Raw genomic sequence first — 22,478 nt, forward strand, 5'->3', positions numbered from 1 at the left:
CTTAAAATGAAAATACTCGAACTGGAGCTCTCGATTTGCATCATGTCAACTTGAGTTGAAACGCCAACCCAGCTCTTTTCCTTTCTCTAATGATGTGCTGTTTGCGAACTTTTAGAAAAGCTTTCATGTTAGCGTTGTGTCATACCATCCAGTTTAAATTAACTCCATGATACACCTCTTAAATACATTGTTAACTTTTAGTCCAGTTGAAGACCAAACAGAAACTCTGTTTGAGGAATCATAAAGAGAATATTTGAAGAAAAACACTTTAACTTCAGGAGTTAGAATGCAGACAGCCACAAATAAAGGTCTGAATGTATTTTCTACACAGAACATAGACAGTGTTTTCTGTCCTTCATCGCTTAACTGGAAGCAGGATTTTTGTTGTCTGGTGTGAAAAGGGGGAATTATTACAGCAACAAACACCTGATTGAATGATTATTGTTGGGCCCTAAATTACTTTTTTACGACTGCTTTTTTTACGACTTACTTTTTTACGACTTTTAAAATAGGCCAATTTCTGTCAGAAAATAATGAGAACTGACAGCTGAAATTGTCATTTTAACATTTTTTTTATTTTTCAATTGAAATTGATTCTTAGTCACTGATGTACAAAAGATAAAAAAATTAGCTGATGTGCCAGATATGTGGCTATTGTACCAAACACTATGTGACCAAAAGTATGTAGACTTTTCCCCAAACACTGCAACTACATGTGATTAAAAACCATTGCTATTAAAATAGAACTATAAGTGAGGTCCAAGTGAGGCTTCAGTTCATCCTTGGCCAAGATATTTCCAAAGCTGGCTCCACAAAGTTGGAAGCAAACTATACTTAAAGAAACTGTTGCAGCTGTCAAGATTGGAGGGCTGTCTACATTCTTTTGGCCATACAGTTAACATGGTATAGCAACTGTAATATTTAATTACCAGTTTTTGGTAACATTACTTTTAAAAGTAACTCATTATGTTGCTGCGTTAGCTTCTGAGAAAAGTAATATGTTAGATTATTTTAGCGTTACCAAAAATTAAACCCCCTTTGCGACTCGTTACACGTGGGTTATATTGTCAGGACGGCATGTAGCGTACTGTACATCTACCTTTGAATGTATCGACTCTACCGTCATTGCATAGCCTCGTTCACGGCCCATAATCTGTAACTCTGCAGCCTAATAACAAGAATGACAGACGCAGTATAACCTTTATAGCTCTTTATTATGCCAACAATCTGACAGTGAACTGGACAGAGGCATACAGTATTAGGCATAGCTGTTTCCATGACAACAATACAACACACACAAAATTAAAAAAACAACACACATCATAGAAACAATAAACACCAAACGACATAAACACCAAAAGTCTCTGTCCGTCTGCAGGCATACTCATGACATCTTCTGTCCGTCCGTCCATGAAATTAGTCGTAGAGTTTATGAGTTCGTCGGCAAAAAGTCCAGTGATGCTCCACTGTGTTCTCATTGGCCCGCTCGCTCATGTGGTGAACGCGTGTGTTGCGTATTGTGAAACCCTGGAAAGTATGAGACAGGTGAACTGAAACATCTCATCACAAACATGATATAACTTTGCTAATAAACAATTTTTTATAGCAGGTAGATAATTTCTTAAGGAGATGTTAAAGTTGAGATTAAAACCACTTACAGATTTGGAGATGAAGTCGAGCAGGTGGACGCGCAGGCTGACTTCCTGTTGGTGGTCACATGGTCCGAAGGTGAAGGACACCTGGTAGTCTCGGGTGTCCATCATGTGTTTGTTCCACTTTGTGAAACTGCCGGAGATGGACTCCAACACTGCATGGACCTAAAAAGGAGAATAATGTATTTACTTTTCTTTTGTTCTCTCAGGTAATAACAACGACTAAGTTAATTATGTTTACACAATTATTCGTGTAAACATAATTTAAACAAAATCTTAAAAATTCACTGCAGGAATTGTACAGGTCATCAGTAGTCACATGACTTAACAACCAGACATTATTTTTACTGTAGCCGGTGATTTTAACAAATCAGACCTCAGAACTGTTTCACCTAAATGTCACCAGCATGTTCAAAACCCAACCAGGGAAAACTATAGTGACTATCTTGTTATTGTTGTGTTCAGGGTTTGGTAATCATAATAATTGAATCGCTTTCCCAATGATTAGCAATTGAAACCTTTATGAAGAGGGAAAATCTGGCAGGACATGAACATATTGGATCACCACTTAGCTAACATAAGACAACAGCTAATGTTAGCATTAAACAACTTCCTAACTAAAATTACCCTTTGATATGGTCACATGACATGATACAATTACAATGTTACAATGAATTTAGCAGACGCTTTTGTCCAAAGCAACGTACATCTGAGAGTTAATACAACAAAGCAACGATCCAGACAGGAGGAAACAAAGTCAGTAAGTGCCAACAAACAGCTTCAAGTGTGATCGGACACTGGTGTCAACAGGCAGTGCACAGAGGCAATGCACAGGGTGTAAAGAAGTAGAATCATTATTGTCGTCAACAACATCAACAATATCATCAATGTTATCCTCATCGACATCAGAGGTGTTCATGAAAGAGCTGCGTCTTTAGCTTCTTCTTAAAGGTGAACGGGACTTTGCGGACCAAATGGAGTTTGGTAACTTGTTCCACCACCAGGGGGACTACAGAGGAGAAGAGTCTAGTTAGCGACTTAGGGCCCTGTTGTGATGGGAGTACCAGGCGCCTTTCATTGGCAGAGCGTAGTGGGCGGGACGGAGTGTAGACATGGATGAGGGCGTTCAGGTAGGCAGGAGACGTTTTTGTTGCTGTTTTGTAAGCGAGCAACAGGGTTTTGAATTTGATGCGAGTGGCAATTTGGAGCCAGTGGAGGGATATGAACAGTTTAGTGACGTGTGCTGTTTTGGGTCAGACTGGCAGAAAAGGACTGTTAGAAAAGGAGCAAATTCCTAGCTAATGGTGATGTTAGCTTGCTACTTGTAATGTTAACAAGGAAGTGGTTGAATGCGTAACCACACCAACGTAAGCTGTTGTTACTTAGCTGTGGCTGCCATGTGAATGTAGCAGTTTTATGGATCCGGTGGTTGAATGTCAAAAGTGAGGTACTTGTACTTTAGATAAGGATTTTAATTCAATGCAACTTTACTATTACCTTGTGCACTGAAAACCATGCATCCAAAATGTTGTGATTTTGAATGTGTTTGATACACTGAAGGATTAAGTGTTCCTTTATGTGTTGACAGAATTCAGCTATTTATGTAAATAAAATACACAATTTAAACGCCCGCTTGCGTTACCTTGAAAATCTGATTACTCAGTCAGGTGACAACTGAAGTACTGCCAGAGCGAGACTGAAAGCTAGCATCATGGAGGCATCAAGAGAGGTTGTAAAGAGACCTTGACACCAAATACATCCAGCAGGAAATCCAGACCATCAGAGGCTACGAAGGCAGGATCCACAATTATGTGTGAGGCCATGTTGCCAGATGAGCTTAACACCTTTTATGTTCGCTTTGATCTCCTCAACAAAGAGTCAGCTGCCAAGTCTACTCCGCCTATTGTGGATCGGCCACTGTCCGTATTCACAGCGAAGGTGAGAAGAATCCTGCTGAGGATTAATTAAGATAAAGCTGCTGGGTCTGATAACATCCCAGGCTGTGTACTAAGAACATTTCCCAAACAACTGGTCGATGACATTACTTGCATTTTTGTCAAATCACCGTCGCAGGAGAGAGTTCTCAATTGTTTTAAGACACAATCGTCCACAAACCTAAAAACTAAAACCACTACCACCATGTAGCTGTAGCTCCTATTTTGATGAAGTGCTTTGAGAACCTGGTTCTCCACAACATCAAAGGCCCCATCCCAGCCAGCCTGCAACATCACCAGCTCAAGGCCAACTCCGCCTCAGAGGCCACAATCTCCAGTGCTGCTCCTGTCAGTCTTCACAAACCCTGAAAATATATCGTCTTTGTTGATGTTTTGTTGTTGTTTTTCCAGCTCAGCGTCCAGCACAATCTCCCCTATTAAACTCTGGGCTTGAGAACCAACTCTGCAACTGGATATTGGAATTTCTCACAGAGAGACAACAGACAGTTTGAGTTTGCCATCACAGATCCTCCATTCTAGTGTTGGAAACCGGATCCCCCCCAAGACTGAATGCTCAGCACGCTCTTTTTTTAAACTCTATTTGTACCCGTGTAAAACCAAACGTGACTGTTAATCTTTATTTTTAGCTAAAACGCTAGTCTAGTCTAGCCGCAGCTGCAGCTTTGCCAGCAGTAAAGTTACAAGTAGCAAATATCTAGTTGTATTCTCTAGAAATCTATGATCACATAAAAATAATAAATCATCTATTTTGAGGCGCAAGGTCTCCTGTAGGTTTGATCTGTGGGTAAAGGAACAGAGTATGTTTGGTAGTGTATCCAAAAAAAGGCAGAACAACCAAATGTGAGCTGACAAAAATGCAAAACAAGGCTGGATTTTAAACCCTGATGAAAACTTCATATCTTGCAGAGTGATGCATCAAGAACTACTTCTCAATGTCAGCAAAACCCAGAGCTGCCTGTTGATATTGGGAAAAATGAGGCAATGGACCTAAGGTAAAGCAAGTCAACAGTTTCAAGAAAATTTAGGAAGGCAAAAATCTGATCCCAAGTTTTTGTTACAGGCAATGGATACCAACCTGATTGGAAACATTTTAATTTGGCATGGGATGCGCAGGGACTAGGACAGGAGGACTCAGCAGTCGTTGATTAAAACTGCTCCAAACATCACGGGTAACCATCTATGGAGCATCAGTGCTATCGCTAAGGTGTGGCGCCTGCACAGAGCCCAAAGAACAATAAAAGACAACCCCAGCAAAAAGACTGTTCACCCTGCTGCCACTTGGCAAGCCATACAAAGTTCCTGCTGCTGTCCCACCAGACTCAAGAGTACCTTCTTTCCTCAGGCTCTGAGATTCCTCATCCCCACCTCATCTTCTGTTCTCCACCATAAATAAATGACAGGGCACGGCTTTCTGGCAGAAAGGCCTGAAGGAAAACTTCTCTTTACCGATCTTATCTAGGTATTCCCAGTACGATTATCATGGAAGAGGAGAAGAGACTCAATGGATTTTTGTCAAGGGGCTTCAAAGAGAAAAAGAGAGTGACGGAGCAAGAGGTCAGGCAAGAGGAGGCCTCTTCACAGCTTTTAGGTATTTGGCAAGAGATTGCATCAAGCTCTAAAACTGAAGGGACACCAAATCACTCAAACAACAATTCTTGCATAATGTAGCTTTCAGTAAGGTAGCTCATAGAGCCAGGAAACAAGTAAAAGCTAAAATGTTCAGTTTTCCTTCTGGCAAAATAAAGTCTGGAGAAATGCCAAAAATTGCAACCAATGGATTTGGCTCAGGGCTTCACAGTGGTTCAGTGGTTAGCGCTGTCGCCTCACAGCAAGAAGGTTTCTAGTTTGAACCCCGATTCGGACGCAGGGGCCTTTCTGTGTGGAGTTTGCATGTTCTCCCTGTGCATACACGAGTTCCCTCTGGGTACTTCTGCATTCTCTCACAGTACAAAGACATGCTTGTTATGTTCATTGGTGACTCCTAATTGCCTGTAGGTGTGAGGGTGATTGTGATAGGTTGTCTGTGTCTGTCGCTTATCCTGTTTAGGGTCGCGGGGGGCTGGAGCCTACGCCAGCTGTCATCGAGCGAGAGGCAGGGTACACCCTGGACTGATGACCAGTCAATCACAGGGCTGACACATAGAGACAGACTTTGAACCAGAGTACCCGGAGGGAACCCTCACATGCACGGGGAGAACATGCAAACACAGAAAGGCATCTTGTGTGCAAACCAGGATTCGAACCAGGAACCTTCTAGCTGTGAGGCAACATTGTTAACTACTGCACCACCATGCAGCCACGATTTATGTTATAGAACAGTTAAAGGTTCAGGTCTCCGAACAACCAAGGTGGTAAAAGGCGGAATGAACAGAGAACATAAAACGAGAGAAGCAGGCTGGAAGGAAAATAAATATATATACATATAATTAAGTTTTTGTGAAGCTAAATATCTTCCTTATATATCGATACAACACTAACCAGAAAGTTCTTACTGACCTTGGTGGTGATGGTAAGCTGGGTAATGATGACAGCGACGGGGTTGGAGTACTTGGACAGCTTCCTGGTGCTGGACAGCTCCACCACCTCCTCGTAGGAGTCCGTGGGGTAGGGCAGCTGAGGCTTGGGGTCTCCTATGCACTGTATCAGGGGCTCTATCTGATAGAAGTCAGCCTCCTTCCTGAGAAGTTCAGTTTCCTTGAAGTCGCAAGGCAGCGTCAGCTCTGATGTCCGCAGGAAGTTGAGGATGTAGCTAAGACAGCATGAACAAAGACAGGATCAGTCGAGCCGAATGACGATGCTGCGAGACTATGAGCTGAGTCAGGACATGAGAGAAACCTGATGGACGACGATTAGTAACTCCCTTCTCTTCTTAATGGTGGCTTGTTCTGGGGCTTAAATTATTATGGCAAAAATAATAATCAGGATTATTTTGGTTGGACCAGGATAATTTAACACGATTACGTCTTCATCTTCATCTTAACATTAGGTGCTTTTCAACCAAAAGTACCGGGAACTTTAAGTTCCAGAAACTTCTCTTCAAGGAACTCAATGGTTCCTGTGGCCCATTGTTGTCTGCGTTTCCACAGTGGCCTAAAGTCCTGGGAAGATTATTTAAATCAGGCCAATGAAAGCAATAAAAATAAAAGAAGCAATAAAAGTAACTGCACTACCCCGCCAGTCCAGTAGATGGCAGGGAACTAAATTTAGACCCTGGTTTCTGCTATCAAGTTCCCCAAAAGGTTCCTAGTTCTTGGGGAAAGTTCCTGCTGTTGAAAAGCACCTATTGTTATTGGGCCGCAACACTAAGTAAACATGAACTTATACACTGGACACCAACAGCGGGCACCTGTGCTCCTGGATGAGACAAGTACATGGCTCTGAGGTAAAAGAGCTTCCAAGCTACGGTGGCCTTTTAGGACATCTCAGACTCAGAGTTGTTAGGCTCAGCTTTTTACTAACATGGCAGGGATTTTACAAGTAACATTTGACATATCAGCATGGTAACAGTCTCAACCTCTGTTAGCATTTGAATATATAAATGTGTTTGCACATTGAGTTTATGCTTGGTGAATGAGATTCATATGATCAGCTATCTGCAGATTTGAATATTCAAAATCTTTTCTTAATTATCAACAAACACATACTTACCGAAACAGCGGGCCATCGCGGTCAATGAAGTAGTTCCCTTGTGCGTCTCTGACAGTGGGGTACTCTCCTCTGAACATGGCTCCCAGCATGGAGTCTGGGTAGCGCTGCAGTGTGGACAGAGACGTGCTGTAAATACAGCCGCCCACATTCAGACTCACTGGCTCCCCCATCTGGACAGAGCAGGAACAGCAGTCAGAGACAACACTGAACACAGGTGTTTGTGTTGATTTGAACTTGTTGATCTCTGGAGTCTAAACTCCAAAGAATAGAGGGAAACTCTAGTTTGGATGTATAGTCTCCGCCTTGTCTTTTATTCGTAAACAGCAGTCAAACTAAGCTAACAGAGAAAATGTCACTTGAAAACATTACTGCAGAGATGTTTATGAAACTGAGCAAAATTCGTCATATTGGCCACCACCATCTTGTCTTTTTTTGGAGCCACAAGTGACCATAGTAGGATGTCAGGGTGGATACACATCACAATATCTCTACTGGCTGACAGGCTGCTATAATAGCGACTTGTCAATCACAGTGAGCACGCCCTAAAGGACCACCTGCTTTATAATCAATTTGGCTCATGATGGAACCAAATTGTACAAAATAAACATCATGCTGTACATATGTTTACGGAGGAAATAAATACACTTAGAAGTAGTATTATTTCCTCATAAACTTCTATAAAAATCTCTTTCCAATCAGTGGAGTTGCCCCCTGCTGGCCATTAGAAAGAAAGAAGGTTAAGGGCACCTCCATGTTGGCTTCACTTTTGAAACCAAAAGGCTACATCCTTCTGTTATAGAGTCTATGGGACTGACCAGAATGTCCTATCAAAGAAGGACACACACACACACACACACACACACACACACACACACACACACACACACACACACACACACACACACACACACCATGTAACCCAGGTCTCCATTCTCCATCTGCAGCTCTGAACCGTTTGTCTGTATTGGTTCTCTTCAGGTCAGACTGTTGAGAAGATCATTTCTGTGTTTCCACCGACACCTGCAACAAGAAGACCAACAGCTTGTGAGGCGGTTGCCTTGGAGATAAGCAGCCAGCTGATGCTACGTTGCCGTGGCCCAGACGTCTGGCTAATTAGTCTGACGTCCCTGATGTGTTCATAAACTCCCAGACTGTGAGAAACAGGGCGAGGAGCTGTGGACTGGGCAGTCCATTTTGTAAAATATTTTTTTCTGTTGTGTTAAGTGAGCATTATGTTATTTGCCGCTCAAATTAGTTGAAGAGCATTTATTTAAATAAACTGATTAAGGCCAAACACGTTTACATTATTGTAAACCTAATATTTTTGACTTTCACTGATTTTTGGAAAAAATAATCAATAAGAAGGCGTTTTTTCTTTTTACATCGTTTGCTATTTTCAGACAATTCGATGTTTTAATTGTTAGACAATGAAATTAATCGTAAGTTGAAACCCTTATAACAACATGTACTTAATATGTAGGTACAATACAAGACTAACACGGTGAAGCAACTTCAGCTGCTGGTAACACTGATAGCTGATGTAACTGTGGTCATTTTAGATGCTGGAGTTTAATCGTGCAGCATACAAATGCTAGAAAGGTTTTTGTTTGTTTCATCACAATTTTATACATGGAGGATAATATAAGAAACATCTGAAGGTTGTGATAGCCGGTTATGTTTGTGTGCGATGGTTTCTTACACACCACTTTCTCTCTCCTTCTGAATGAGGCTAATCAGCGTGTGTACTGCGGTTAACGGCAGCTAGTTAGTTAGCATATTATTTTAGCAAAGAAAATGACACGCCGTCAGTTAGACGGACTGAATAATATTTTAAAATGTCTGCCAGGTCTTACCTAAAACTGCACCATCACTGCTGACTGCTGCTGCAACAACAAATACGCCTGGACGCATCTTCCACCTACATCCATCAGTTTAACCATCGTCAGTTTATTGATTGAGAGAACACTTCCGGTGAGACCTATCAAAATAAGACCCGGTAAAAAAAAAAGCTTTGAAATCATATAGCATTGACATGAATTATGTATTGTGAAAGTTATTTATTTATTATTAAGATAATATTTCATTAAGATAAATAAATGTTAAATTAAGATAAATAAATGTACAAAGAAAATATTATTTAAATATGTTAAAAGTATTTTTAATGTCTTATCTAGAAAAGAAAAACAGTTATTTTTAAAGTGCTTGGTGCATCTCCTTTTCCCTCTGCCAGTCTGAAGTTACACCACAAAGAAATACCAATATAGTAATCAAATTGAATTGTAGACCGCCCTTTGCGGGTACGCTACTGGGTGGTTGGGGTATGGTTTTTTAAGTTTCAGTTCATCTCTCCGGATGCTCGTACAAAAATAGTCCAGGTTTCTTTAGCCTTTCCAAACTAAAATATATAAAGTTTGCAGTTCTATTAAATAAACATTTTTAGAAGCTGGGAAATTGTGTATTTGGGCATAATGGCTTAAAAAAAATTAATTGTCTCAAATGGACGGACCCAAGATTTTTAGTTCTTATCTATCTCGTAGACTGTATATTATCTTATATATTGTATGGTCAATGATATATACAAGTCATACATACCTCCCTCCACCGGGGGGCGCCAGCTGCAGCCTACAGTTGAACAGAAACACGGAAACTATTATGTTTATTAGTGGCCACATCCTGTTCTTCACAGCTCTGCTGTGGTTTCCATTTGCTCTGGAGCTATTCCTACTAAAAACTTTTATCTCCTTCGCTTGCCAATATTCAGCTATCTTTGCTGCACACGTCGGTTTAAGCGTTGCAGAGAGATTTACTCGGAAACTTTGTCTGAAGCCCCTGATTTTACTCTGGCGGGCTTCAGTGTTAGCTTGTTGCACTGTTAGCCTGGTGCTCCGTGAACAGTGATGACCGAGTTCTTCTTTTTGCCTCTTTCGACTGTTGACTAAAGCCGCAGAGCAAACATTCAATATGACGAGTGAAAAAAACGACACCAACGAGGGGGAAACCAGCCCAAAATCAGAGACAAACGACCACGACTATGCCCACACCGCGGCCAGTAACTCTACTTCCACTGACCCGTCCTCCTCCTCCGGTTCCCCGGCGGCTGACGGCGGAGCCACCGCACAAAGAAGCTTCACTGCACCGGCCGAGCCCGAATCGTGCGCTCCGGGGCAATCCACTCTGCCGGTTGAGCTTCCCGAGCCGGCCGTGGGTGCGGAGGTGGATTGCCCGGGTGGACATGATGTGGAAGCGTCCTCTCAGCCACAGACCGCAGGAGACGCCCCAAAGACAGCAGCCTCACAACAGGAGGCTGTCGTTTCCTTCTGTACCATTCGAGGGAACCGGCGGCGTAACGTCGTCCGGCGGCCGGAGGACAGGAACTGCTGCACCTGTAAGTGCGAGTTCGAGCGGCAGGGCAGGAGTTTCAACCGGAGGGCGGTGTACACATTCACAACCCCGGAGACCGTGCACTGGATCTTCCCGGACACCAACGTGAACGACAAGTCCTTCCTGTGCGAGACGTGCGCGCAGGTCATCAGGACCAAATGCAAGCGCAAACAGTGCACGAAGCGGTCTCTGTGGCTGAAACCGCCCGTCACACAACAGGTGTGTGTGACTGAAGCTGTCAAAACATAAAGACATACATGCAGTGATTTTACAGTGCAGGCGATTTTCAGAGGCAGCTGTAATTAAGTCACAGATCTAAGTATCAGTTTTTGATTAGACGAATGCCCGACAAACTAATTGCAACTCTTTTATTATCTTAACAATAATTTATTCTACTAATATTCTCAATTATTCTGAAGAGAATTACCTAAATGGAGTCCAAAAGAGTTTTTCAGTTTGGCCAACTAACGTGCTGTTTTATCCACAGTATACTACAGTTTCTTCATGTTTTCTGTCTTTTTTTGTTGGTGACTGCAGTCAAAATTAAAAGACAAGAAGTTGGCAGACCGCAGGATGGGGAAGAAGAGCAAAGCGGCGCTGCTGGTGAGCAAGTCCTGCTACAAGTCTGCCTTAAAAACACTCTGGTCCGCTAAAGGAGCCCGCAAGCCCATGATGGAGTTCTGGAGCAAACAGCTGAAAGAGGAGGTGAGGTTAATACACCTGCCAGTTAGGAGGACAGACATATCCTGCTTCCACACCTTCTTAACATGTTTTTCATCACTGTTTTACCGTGGCAGATGAAGGCCCTGACCAGACAGACAGACAGTCCCTTCCAGGAGAAGGTGTCGAGCAAGAAGCCGTTGTCGTCCTTCCCCTGGCAGCGCTGTCTGAGCTGGGCCCAGGAAAAGGCTCCACTCGTCTCCACCTGCCTCACATCGCTGTTCCCTGACATCAATGCCCTCTCCAAGAGTGGACAGTAAGTCTGAGTCAGGACACACTCGGCGCATGTCGTCCAAAGAGCTTTAACATGGGTCTTTTGGCTGGTTCAGATGGTTCATTTTAGTTTTCTTCTAAGACCTCTTCTTCTGTCCTGTTTGTGTGCAGTCAGCTGTCGGAGGAGCAGGCCCAGACGCTGCTGGAGCGCCGGGCCGTAGTGGCGCTCTCCATCCCGCTCTTTACCAGGAACATTTGGAAGAACAACTTCCTGCAGGCGGCTCTGGGGGCTGAGTTGCGCCTGCAGGGCTGCTCCGGCTCTGCTCTGGACGCCCTCAACACAATGGGACTGTGTCAGAACAAAGACACTGTCAGGCTGCTGCTGCACCGACTCAGAAACAGCAAGAAGAATGTGAGTATCACCATCAGCTGTTTTTTTGTCGTTCTCTGCAGCGTTACACAAACATTGGCTAAACTCTGAAGTTTTCATGTATTTGCACAATTCAAATGTCAGTGAATACATCTGGTAAGTAAGTAACAGAAGAATAAGGAAGAAAGGTGGGATTAAAGCAACAAAATGTGGTAGACAAAAAGACAAACACAGAAAGAAGATACATAAAAAATTAAGGAATGTTTACATTTTGTTGTTATTGAAGGTTCAGGAGTCCTTTTAATGTGTTAAAGATAATGACCATTAATTATAGTTTCATCCACACGGGGGCAGCACAGCTCATGTTTATTTTCTTAACTGTGTTCTCCCTTCGTGTCAGCAGTCACAGAATGGAGGACAGAGCTTGAAGATGAAACAAATGCAAATTAAAGGAGAACAGATGTCAGACGTGGAGGAAGAGGATATTGAGGAGGAGGAAGAAGAGGAGGAGGAGGAGGAGGAAGAAGAAGAAGAAGAAGAGGAGGAGGAGGAAGAGGAAGAAGAAGAAGAGGAGGAAATAGAAATGGCAGTAGAGGAGGAAGTGGAAGAGGCAGAAGTGCAGGTCGAACTGCCAGTGGTGGAGGAAGAGGATGATCAAGCAGCGGCGGCGGCAGCAGCAGCGGAGGAGAAGAAGAGGAGGAGAAAGAAGGCCAAGAAACAGAAGAAGGAGGAGAAGAGGAAGGATAGAGGGAAACGAAAGGTGAAAGAGAGAGGGGAGGAGGAGGAGGATGAGCAGGAGGTGGAGGAGGACGATGATGAAGGGTCAAGGCAGAAGAAGAGGAGGGTGGTGGTGGTGAGGCTCAATCTGCTGAAGGGGCACTCAGAGGTCGGACGATCCGACCTATCAGCTCCCTAAGACTCTATAAGCTCCGCCCTGGAACTCAACGGGCCCCGCCCACAATCAGAAAAGGGACAGAGGTACCGCCTTCTTTTCTGGAAGAGAACTGTTGAATGGCATTCTGGGAGTTGTAGGAGGTCAGTAACTGCGGAGGGAACTTATGAGAGCTTTACTTTAACTTTTCTTTTTTTTCTATGTCAATGAAAATATCAGTTTGAGCCCAAAGAAGCCTCTGAAACACAAAACTGCTCCACCGAAACAAACAATAAAACACAGATTATAATCACACAATATCCGCATCGTTCTTACCCCTGAAGGCCGTGTTTATCAGCTTAGCTGGATCAACCAACTTCCTGTTTTGTTAAACCTTTCATACTTGATGGTATAATCTTTCAAAATCAATTCTTTTTAAAGGCTCCATGTAATTTCTTTGACACAAACTGATCTTTTTTTGGACAGAACTACATAAGTTGGAACTACAATTTGGACAAACGATTTTAAGTTTGTTAACTCCACAGAAACGGTTAAACTACGTGCCATGAAAAAGTTAGTCTGAGTAGATTACAGATAAATAACAGCAGATCTGAAGGTAAAAAAACTTCTTATCCAGATTATTGTTGATTTTTGGGCTGCAACTAAGAATTACTTTTTATCATTGATTTATCTGCAGATTATTTTCCCCCATTATTATCCTTGCATCCATTATCTATACTGCTTATCTTGTTTAGGGTTATGGGGGACCCCGCCTCTTCCAGGTTTCATTAGGCGAGAGGCGAGGTTAACCCTGGACTGATTGCCAGTCAATCACAGGGCTGACACAAAGACAGACAACCTTTCACGCTCACATTATTAAGATTTAGTCTAAAAACTGTTAAAAAGTTGTGGAAATGGTCAGAAAATCGTCCCACCTACAGTCAGAAACTTAGAGACATAATTTCTATCATAAATTACAAATAAAAGAAGCAAATCCTCACATTTAACAAACTGGAATCAGCAGGTTAGTAAGTGAAACGATTAATCAATTACTAAAATAGTTGGCTTTCAATTTGCTTTCAATAGACTAAATCTATTAATTGACGAACTGTTGCAGCTCTAGATAAATTCTTCATAGTTCATAAACTAATCGGAAGTATTCTGAACACTGTACGTGGAGGCTGTTTTTGTTACAGACTGAAGCTGTGCGTTTGTTTGTCTCTTAGTTAAAAACAGTTTGATTCAACACTCGAAAAAAAACAGCCTCAAATGATTTGCTTTAATTTCCTTGATTGTTTGTTGGACCCAGCAGAGCAGACATGAGACTGCAGTTTGTTTGGAGCATTATTTGGCCTTTGTGCTGTTTTTAAGTCGTGTACGAGCATTCGCTGCATCTGACATGTTGTTTGAGTACAGTTACAGTTTTCATATGAGGGTTATAAATAGTCGTTTGACAGTATAGAACCGTTTAAACAGACTAACAGAGGTGTCTTTTATATCAGAGCTTTCAGCGAAATCTGCTTTTTAGTTATGATTATCACTTTCATGTTCACCTTAAACTAAAATTTAACACAACTAAAAATTCTGTAACTACAAAATAACTGAACACAGCATTAATTAAGATTCAAGTCGTGATCTTTTTTTCCTTTTTTATATTAAATGCTTCAAAAGTCAGAGACATAAAACATTTCTTTTGATTTTATAGTCTCTGGTTATGAACATTTCCTTATATTTTCAAAATAAAGGCTATGTGATTTGGTTCTGATTGTAGTGAAAATAGAGATCTAATTCATCCAATAATTACTAAACTAGTGTATCGTTTGCATTTGACATGTCTCTTCTCACATATGTAGGTCAGTCTCTTTTTTTGCTATAAGCACCAGACACATGGCTCTTTTATTTTGAAATTTAGGACCCATGAATTAAAGTGTTCAATTCTTCCTTATCTGTGGTTTTTACTAAATTATCACACCATATGTTAAAAAAAAACAATAAAAAAACATGGCTGAACTTTTCTCTCCTGTTCAGAAGAAAACAGGCGACGTTGTAAGATAGTTTTTGTTTTGTAACGAGGGTTTGTCTGTTGAGGTTCTCAAAGCTTCATCAGAAAATGTTTATATTTTTATGTGTTTGAGTCGAGAAGGACTGTGAGGGATGTGTTTGTGACTGTTGATCGAGTTTGATGCAGATCATCAGATCTCTGCTGGTTCCTGTAAAAGTTGCCAATAAAAATGTTTAAGGCTTAACCTGCTTCAAAGTTCCCTTACTTGTGTTTATTGTCAGGCCAAGATCAATCAATAATTTTTTATTTATGTAGTGCAAAAACCAACTTTAAATCTAGTATCTCCACGCCGTGCACTGAAAATCTTCTACACAACCAATCGGACAGTACCGGCCGTAACCTGCTGAGGATAATAGATTCCTGAATAGTTAGACAAAAGAAAAAACATGCCGGTGTGAAAAATGAAGCAGCGTGAGGGGCTGAAAGGTTTTTATTTCTGTAACAGATTCATTTACAGCAACAAAAACATCCACAGAGCTGCTGCAGCTACAATAAATATTCTCGACCACACTCCCCCTCCAGCGCTCGGCTGGTTCATTCATCTTCGCTGCTGCTTTTAGAGACGCACTCGGAATAAAGTTTATAGACTGAATATTACATGTTTCTGTAGTTGGATTTATACTGGAATTCATTAACAACAAAACTACTAAGAGCACAAATTATGTTTTAATCAGTCTGAAAGTCTAAATTTGAGAGCAAGGTGGAACAAACGCAGGGTTTAACTCACTTTCAGCTTTTTGCTCAGTTTTAAATGAGCGTTTTCACCAGACGATTTATTAGACTCCGAGAGGACGAGTACTTTTAGTGAGGGGAATATTAACGGGTTCAACCCATCAGTGTCAGATAAATATCTCAGCCCAAAATAGTTAGAAATGTTTCCTAAGAATATCTAAGATAAAAATAATAAATATGGTCTGACTGAGAATTTGTTGATATTTAACACTGCCCTGTGCTCGATTCAACAGACACATTTAAGTCAGTACTGAGACAGAAACAAAACTAAAGGGGGAAGTTCTTAGGCAGAAAATATATTACAAACAGAAGAGTTTTGGCCAGCTCTCAGACCCACAAACTGATCAATCCTAATTTTTCTCTGTTCACTTTGCAGTTTTGTTGTTCTTAGAAGCACAGAAAATCCTACAGGGTAGAACGACTTTTATTTTGAAGGAGAGGAAGTGACAAGAGCAGCCAGAGAAACGCACACAGTTCCGTCAAGTTTGAAACCCCCTAACAGAAGAGGTGAAGACTTGAATGAACTGTGTGCGTCTACCACTCTGGGTGCAGACAAACAGCCGTGCGCCTCATCGGCCAACATCTGTCTGGAAACAATCTGGAGGGTTTTTAAAGGAGTGTTTGGCTGTATTTACACAAGGTTCAAATGTTTTACCTGACGATGTTTACATCATCTGTGCGTACAAGACAAAGAGGACTCAGGTGGGTCTGTCCTGTGTGTGTGTGTGTGTGTGTGTGTGCGAGTTTCAGACATTGAGGGTCTTTTTGACAGACACGATGATGTCTTTGATCTGCGGCAGGCTGTTGTCCTCCAGGATTTTGGCGTACGGCATGGGGATGTCCACGCCAGTCACCCTGGTGGCCGGAGCGTCCAGGTAGTTGAAGGCAGGACCTGAAAACACACACGAGTGGTTTTATTTTAGCGCCCTAACATCCCCATATGTTCTTCAATCTTATTTTTCAACCATGAAGGAGGACGCTGTATTCCATAAAGGCTACAACACTTTTAAGAGACTAAACACCCCCTCAATACTGTAAATATTTTAGTCAAGAAATAGGCTGTAAGATCTTTCAAAGACTGGGTATCTTGCAGGGACACGACTACCTTTGATTGCTGTTGACATTACTTCCCACCCTGTTCCTTGGGGAAATTTAATAGAAGAAAAGTGAAGAGCTGATTTTCATTGATCTTCTCAGATCCGGGTGCCGAGTCAACCAGCTAAGACCTTTACTTGTGGTTTGAATGTTTTTGCCTAATCGCCATTTACAGATTATGTAGAATCTGTACCAGTACGACCAAATTTTTGTATGAGAAGTGCTCTGGTTTCCGTTTGTATTACGTCTGTAGTCCGAGTAGCTCTGATCACGTATCAGCTGGCTGCGGAGTATGTAGGAAAAACAACAACAACAGAGCAAAAGCAGGCGGAACGGAATCTGCCGTAATGACATCCCGGCTCCCATCAGCATCATCTGACAACGATTGAGCTTCTTATTAATCTCTATAAACAGATATCTGCAGCAAGTTCAGCTAACTATCTGTTCTACATCAAAAAATTCAACTTGAGATAAATTCCCTTGATGCTGTGTCGCAAAAGCCGATCAGCGCTTAGATTTCCCGACTTCCTTGAATGCATCAGAAATGATGGCTCCGACCTCCATTCAACAAACTTCTCATGTTAAAGTAGTTTTCTTCTCCTCTTGAGGACAGACCTGACAAAGCTTCATGTTGACTTGTTACTAATCTGCATCATGATGTTGTTATTTCAGCAAACTTAAGAGCCGTTAATTAAAGTCAATCACAAGAAAATCACAAGTTTCTTTTTCGGGTTCATACCGCTGAAGTAAGCCAGAGTGCAGCCTCTGTGTAACTTAATATTTACAGTGAAACTGACACTCAGCACAAACAGATGAACGGGCGCTCCTCCGAGGGATTTAATGAACCAAGAGATGACGGCGTTTATTTTACCCATACAGCTCGAGGGGCAAATTTTACTTCTCTTTTGATCTGAACACACTGTCGCTTCTCAAGCTGCTAACTGGACTATAAACAATGCAGCACACAGAAAAGGAAGGCCATCATTCCTAGATGCATACATCGTCTTCAGGTCGCTGCCAAATTAAATTAGAGCCCAAAGTCTTGAACGGTGATAAAAGTTTAAGAATGCATCAGTGATTGAAGAAGAGAGAACGTTCCTTCTTCATATATTTAGCTTCTTAACTGACCCACTTCCTCTTGCGCAAAAGGTGCTAAATGTTGTGCAAGTATGCAGCTTACATGTTCTTACATGTCCTGTCATGTCTGTAAGAAGCCATAAGGAACATTAAGTTACCTACGACATGTTGTAAAGGCAAAAAACTCTCACTCTATCAGGCTAATGGAGCAGCACCGTTACTGTTTGTCTAAGGAGAGCTTTAATGCAGCCTGACAGTCACTCAGGTTTTACCTTCCATGATCCTGGCACAGATCTCTGCTCCAACCCCAAACTGAGGCCAGCCGCCCTCCACCGTCACCAGGTGGTTGGTCTTCATCACGCTGGCCTCAATAGTCTCCACATCCAGAGGACGGATGGTCCGCAGGTTGATCACCTGACACACAAACAGACAGGACATAGCTATCAGAAAGCCGGCCACGGGTCATTAGTGTCAGATAATATCTGTTCTTTTTTTTTTACCTCACACTCGATTCCCTCCTTTGAGAGGACGACAGCAACATCCAGACAGTGGCCTACATATCGAGAGTGAGTGACCAACGTGACGTGAGTCCCTGAAACACAGACAGAAGAAGAACAGAGTTTCAGAAACACGACAGAGACAGCTCAAGGGTTCAAATCAGTGACCCGACCATCTTTACCTCCTCACAAAACTCTGCTTCATATCCCCCAAAAACATCAGTATATTCCTCATGTTAAACAGATAGTTCAAAAATTTGGAAAGTCAGAGTTTAGAGTTTGTATCTTTCAAAGAGTAAGATCAACCTCATTATACTGATTAACATGTAGGAACAATTTGTTCATGCATAGTCAGTTGCAGTGACTGCGTTAATACAGTGAGGCTGCTGGGTTTGGTGCCATGTTGCCTGTACAGAGACCAGAGAGAAGTCTCACCTTGCCTCTCGACCTTGGCCTTGCCGATGGGAATGGTGAAATCTTTGGACTGTGACTCTTCCGACATCTCGAAGGGAACGCCGTACATCAGCTCGTTCTCCAGGAACACAACTGCAAACGCACACAGAGGCAGAGTTAAGTGCAAACAGCGACACAGACCCCATCTGCAGTTCTAATTTCATGCTTCTTGGGAAGATCAGACAGCTATCAAAAATGTAAATACATCCAAGAAGCTTTTAAGACTGCTTTCTAAAACCTCAGGAGGGGATGGACGCAAATATTTCTACCAAGCCACAAAGTATTTTTGGCCCATAAATAATACAAAAAAAGACAATTTAATGCAACCTGGCACAGCCCTCCTTAAATGTGACATGTAATACACGAAGTTGTAAACACAATGAAAATAAAGTGTATTTCAAATGAAAGCATAAGTCTAAGGTTTTATTTCAGATTGGCAGTTTCCTTGACCAGTTTGGTTATAGATGACCTTTGACCTGCTAAAATGCGGCATCTTACCAGGGTTGTCGTCTCTGATGGCTGATTTCAGCAGACCTCTGGCATCTTCTGAGTTCCAAGGACTCACAACCTTCAGACCTGGACAGTGACCGTACCTGCAGACAGACACCATAAACAATGTCACACCTGCATCACTTCATGCCAATTTTTTCCCCAGATCTAAGCTGTTCACTTCGAGAGCCCATTGTTATTATTAGTGATAATATTTCAGACAAAACTACAAGAAAAGAGTTTAAAGTTGTAAAACAGCTACAACAGTATAAAGAGCTTATAAACCGTAGCAACAGTATCAGGTGTAAGTGAACGCACCACGCAGCAAAGCACTGCGAGTGCTGAGCAGCGACGCCTGCTGACGCTCCGTTGGGACCTCTGAAGACGATGGGCACCGACTGCAGACCAGCTGACATGTAGTAGGTCTTTGCTGCAGAGTTGATAACCTGGTCGATGGCTTGCATGGAGAAGTTAAAGGTCATGAACTCACAGATGGGTCTGAGGCCAGCCTGCAGGGAAATCACAGTTTAATATTTGTGGCAGTTGCTGGGGGGGAAAAAATGAGTCATTCTTTTTAATCCAAAGACTTTCTGAGGAGCGATGAGGTGAACGTTTCAGCTGGGAGAAGTTAACAAGGACATATAACCAGATAATGACAAGGCTTTTCCAATAAACTAAGATGTAAGGCATTTTTTGTGGTTCAGAATGTCTATCAAAGTGGATAAAAAGAGACACTCACCATGGCGGCTCCCACTGCGATTCCAGCAAACCCCATCTGCACCAGAGAGAGAGAGAGATGTTAACCAGCTGAGACTCTGAAGGAGTGTTTCTTTACACGGCTAATAGTGACACAAAACTCTCTAACAACAGATCACATTTATAAAGGCTGACTGTTGGAGTGTCTCACCTCTGTGATCGGAGTGTCAATGATACGTTTGTCTCCGTACTTCTTCCACAGACCCCTGCTCACCTACACACACACAAACGGAAACAAAGAATATGATACAAAAAAACGTGAAAATCTATAAGTCTGTTGCCTAACTCTTCGACTCCTTGTGTTTCTCACTCCGCATAGACTTGTTTTATTTGTCTCAGCTGATAACTTGCTTGACGTATGTTCTAATAAACTGCTACACTTTTTATTTTACCCCTGAATCAGCTGCTCTATAGTTCTCACTAAAATTGATCCACATCCTCAGTAACTCTAATAAAACAGTCTTAATAGAGTAATAGGATAAATACAGATTCTCCAAGTGTCCTAACCCTGGTCTAACCACTCGCTACATAGCAGAAATAACATGCTACAACTTGTCTCAGTTTACCTCTTCCACAATTTTCTACTGAGAGTCTACTCACCTTGTAGGCTCCATCGTACTGAGCCACCTCCTCACCCAGCAGGAACACTCGCTCGTCCCTCTCCAGCTCCTCGTCCATCGCCTGGTTCAGGGCATCACGGACGGTCACCTGACAGAAACAACAGCACCGAAATCAGAACAGACCCAGTACTGTCACTGAGTATATCCTCATGTTTGTCACATGTAAAGCTTCCTGCTGGTCAGGTCTGCCCCCTCTCATTCAGATTTAACTCCTTATTCTAAAGAAACGAGTGGCTGTCTGTTTTACAGTTCAGTTTTTCCTACATCTTTGTTACTTTTACAACATGTTTTTTGTTTTATATTTTCTATATGCATACTGTATAAACAAAAGGATAATAATTTTTAATGATGACAGTCAAGCTTCAAATCGTATACCTTTGTTTTTGAAGGGATGAAAGTGAAAAAAATAATCACATTTTCTTGTTTTTTATCATTATAAACTGAGTATCTTTAGTTTTTAGATTGCTGGACGGACAAAACAAAAGCCCAAGTAAATCTAAGAATATGACTTAGAATACATGTACGTAGGATTAATCGTACATGAAAATAATTGCGGCAAGAACCGCACAATTATTACATACTTCACAATTGCAATACAGCCATGTGTAATTATCCAAATAGCAGAAACTGCAGGTTTTTAATATGTGAAAAATCAGCGTATAATGAAGTACAGTATATATATATAGCCCTAATATTGAAAAACACAATCTCACACACAATACAATTAAACAGTATCACAAAATAAAGCCTTAAAATAACTAATATAACTGATTTAACACGTATCTTAAGTATCTTAAAACTAAACCATCCCCTTAGAAGCGCCACATATCTTAATTACGCTGACAACTGATTTGACAACTGTGACTTAAGAAATTATTCAGATCAAGGCACATATAACATATCCGAATAGACAGCAGCATGTTTTATTCTAGTTTTACTGCCTGCTGATGTTAAAAACTACAAGCGATAGTGACCAGTTTAACATTTACAGTGTTTTCTCCAACCACCGGGTAACCCAGATTTGACATGATGCGACAGCCCGCATCCCTGCTCAGTGACCGGACAAGAGCAGGAAGTCTTAACATTACATTTAAAACGTGTAGATACAAATCTAGTGGAGCTAAGCAACCATTTACTAAAACACATGTTAGCTGTTCCTAGTTATTTAGCGATGTTGTAGCGAAGACAATATAAAAAAAATATTCAACAACAGCTGTAGGGCTAGTTGTTGCTAAAGTTAGCCTGCTAGCTGCTAACACTGACCTGCACAGCAGCAGGAGTACTCCTGTGAAATTCCCGCCGTCCCAGCGCCGACACGGCATTCTGAAGAGAGACAGAGAAGGGCTATGAGTCACAGTAACTTTTAACAAAGAAAGAGTGATGATAGAAACGAAACATCTTTGAATAATCCCATACTTTTCCTGAGCGGAGAAAGCACCTCAGGGACGCCGCCATGTTCAACCTGTCCTCTGCCGGAGAGAAGGCGGGGCCTCTACGAGGTCACAGGACTTCAACCAATCAAAGCATCAGTTTATACCTCGGCCGGAAAATGTCATAACTCAGAGCCAATCAAAACAGTTCAGCGGATTCGGGGGCGGGATAAACCTCAAGAATTCCAAGGACACTGCCCTGGGCTGTCATTGGGTAGCTGTGGAAGACCAATTCTGCCATACCAGACAATGTATACATTTGGAGAAAGATATTGCCACTGTACTGTTTGCAGGAACAGTTTGACAGTAGATATCCATATGTTTCTCATGTGTAATTTAAGTACAGAACTGCAGTCAGGGCGTGGTTGGCCTAATTTAGCAGACAGACTGGAAGCAAGAAAAAAACTGCACATTTCTGGGGAACTTGCTTTGCGTGTTACCAGTATTTATTGTCTTT

The 22,478-nt window shown here is 41.9% G+C and overlaps 3 protein-coding genes across 5 annotated transcripts; 1 reads left to right on the plus strand and 2 right to left on the minus strand.

Annotated features, from left to right (window-relative positions):
• Nucleotides 1-1,195: 1,195 nt before the first annotated feature.
• Nucleotides 1,196-10,003, minus strand: kctd6a (potassium channel tetramerization domain containing 6a). Of its 2 annotated transcripts, none has more exons than XM_069678287.1 (7): nucleotides 9,848-10,003; nucleotides 9,109-9,233; nucleotides 8,167-8,275; nucleotides 7,256-7,359; nucleotides 6,104-6,356; nucleotides 1,659-1,817; nucleotides 1,196-1,527 (listed from the first exon to the last, which is right to left on the minus strand). In XM_069678287.1, exons 3-7 carry the CDS (start codon nucleotides 8,191-8,193, stop codon nucleotides 1,417-1,419), a joined length of 654 nt encoding a protein of 217 aa, XP_069534388.1. In that variant the 5' UTR covers nucleotides 8,194-8,275; nucleotides 9,109-9,233; nucleotides 9,848-10,003; the 3' UTR covers nucleotides 1,196-1,416. The 2 variants fall into 2 exon arrangements, with proteins under 2 accessions (XP_069534388.1, XP_069534387.1); XM_069678286.1 differs by having other exon boundaries at nucleotides 7,256-7,425.
• On the plus strand, nucleotides 9,931-15,049 carry LOC138605832 (uncharacterized). 2 transcript variants are annotated; one of them, XM_069678283.1, is made up of 5 exons: nucleotides 9,931-10,855; nucleotides 11,174-11,341; nucleotides 11,434-11,612; nucleotides 11,741-11,981; nucleotides 12,340-15,049. In XM_069678283.1, exons 1-5 carry the CDS (start codon nucleotides 10,217-10,219, stop codon nucleotides 12,853-12,855), a joined length of 1,743 nt encoding a protein of 580 aa, XP_069534384.1. In that variant the 5' UTR covers nucleotides 9,931-10,216; the 3' UTR covers nucleotides 12,856-15,049. The 2 variants fall into 2 exon arrangements, with proteins under 2 accessions (XP_069534384.1, XP_069534385.1); XM_069678284.1 differs by having other exon boundaries at nucleotides 12,343-15,049.
• Nucleotides 15,050-15,284: 235 nt separating this feature from the next.
• Nucleotides 15,285-22,071, minus strand: pdhb (pyruvate dehydrogenase E1 subunit beta). The gene is made up of 11 exons (XM_069679015.1): nucleotides 22,008-22,071; nucleotides 21,855-21,914; nucleotides 20,572-20,679; nucleotides 20,123-20,185; nucleotides 19,955-19,990; nucleotides 19,534-19,724; nucleotides 19,225-19,319; nucleotides 18,709-18,819; nucleotides 18,277-18,368; nucleotides 18,049-18,190; nucleotides 15,285-16,496 (listed from the first exon to the last, which is right to left on the minus strand). The coding sequence occupies exons 1-11, from the start codon at nucleotides 22,044-22,046 to the stop codon at nucleotides 16,351-16,353; spliced, it is 1,083 nt and encodes a 360-aa protein (XP_069535116.1). The 5' UTR covers nucleotides 22,047-22,071; the 3' UTR covers nucleotides 15,285-16,350.
• Nucleotides 22,072-22,478: the final 407 nt, after the last annotated feature.

This window comes from Semicossyphus pulcher, unplaced genomic scaffold (assembly GCF_022749685.1).
Source record: "Semicossyphus pulcher isolate SPU_LCO1_2020_fin unplaced genomic scaffold, fSemPul1.0.p SCAF_3, whole genome shotgun sequence".
Taxonomy (NCBI): domain Eukaryota; kingdom Metazoa; phylum Chordata; class Actinopteri; order Labriformes; family Labridae; genus Semicossyphus; species Semicossyphus pulcher.

What these genes read in the sequence shown, in the direction of transcription:
- kctd6a (XM_069678286.1), bottom strand. Translation starts at nt 8,193, where the DNA reads ATGGAGAATGGAGACCTGGGTTACATG. An exon ending in AGCTTACCATCACCACCAAG is followed by an intron (nt 1,818 to 6,103) that starts GTCAGTAAGAAC and finishes TCTCCTTTTTAG; the next exon opens with GTCCATGCAGTGTTGGAGTC. An exon ending in TCGACTTCATCTCCAAATCT is followed by an intron (nt 1,528 to 1,658) that starts GTAAGTGGTTTT and finishes CATACTTTCCAG; the next exon opens with GGTTTCACAATACGCAACAC.
- LOC138605832 (XM_069678283.1), top strand. Translation starts at nt 10,217, where the DNA reads ATGACGAGTGAAAAAAACGACACCAACGAGGGGGAAACCAGCCCAAAA. An exon ending in AACCGCCCGTCACACAACAG is followed by an intron (nt 10,856 to 11,173) that starts GTGTGTGTGACT and finishes TGGTGACTGCAG; the next exon opens with TCAAAATTAAAAGACAAGAA. An exon ending in GCAAACAGCTGAAAGAGGAG is followed by an intron (nt 11,342 to 11,433) that starts GTGAGGTTAATA and finishes TTACCGTGGCAG; the next exon opens with ATGAAGGCCCTGACCAGACA.
- pdhb (XM_069679015.1), bottom strand. Translation starts at nt 22,046, where the DNA reads ATGGCGGCGTCCCTGAGGTGCTTTCTCCGCTCAGGAAAA. An exon ending in GCTTTCTCCGCTCAGGAAAA is followed by an intron (nt 21,915 to 22,007) that starts GTATGGGATTAT and finishes GTCTCTCTTCAG; the next exon opens with AATGCCGTGTCGGCGCTGGG. An exon ending in CTGTGCCAGGATCATGGAAG is followed by an intron (nt 16,497 to 18,048) that starts GTAAAACCTGAG and finishes GTGTGTTTTCAG; the next exon opens with GTCCTGCCTTCAACTACCTG.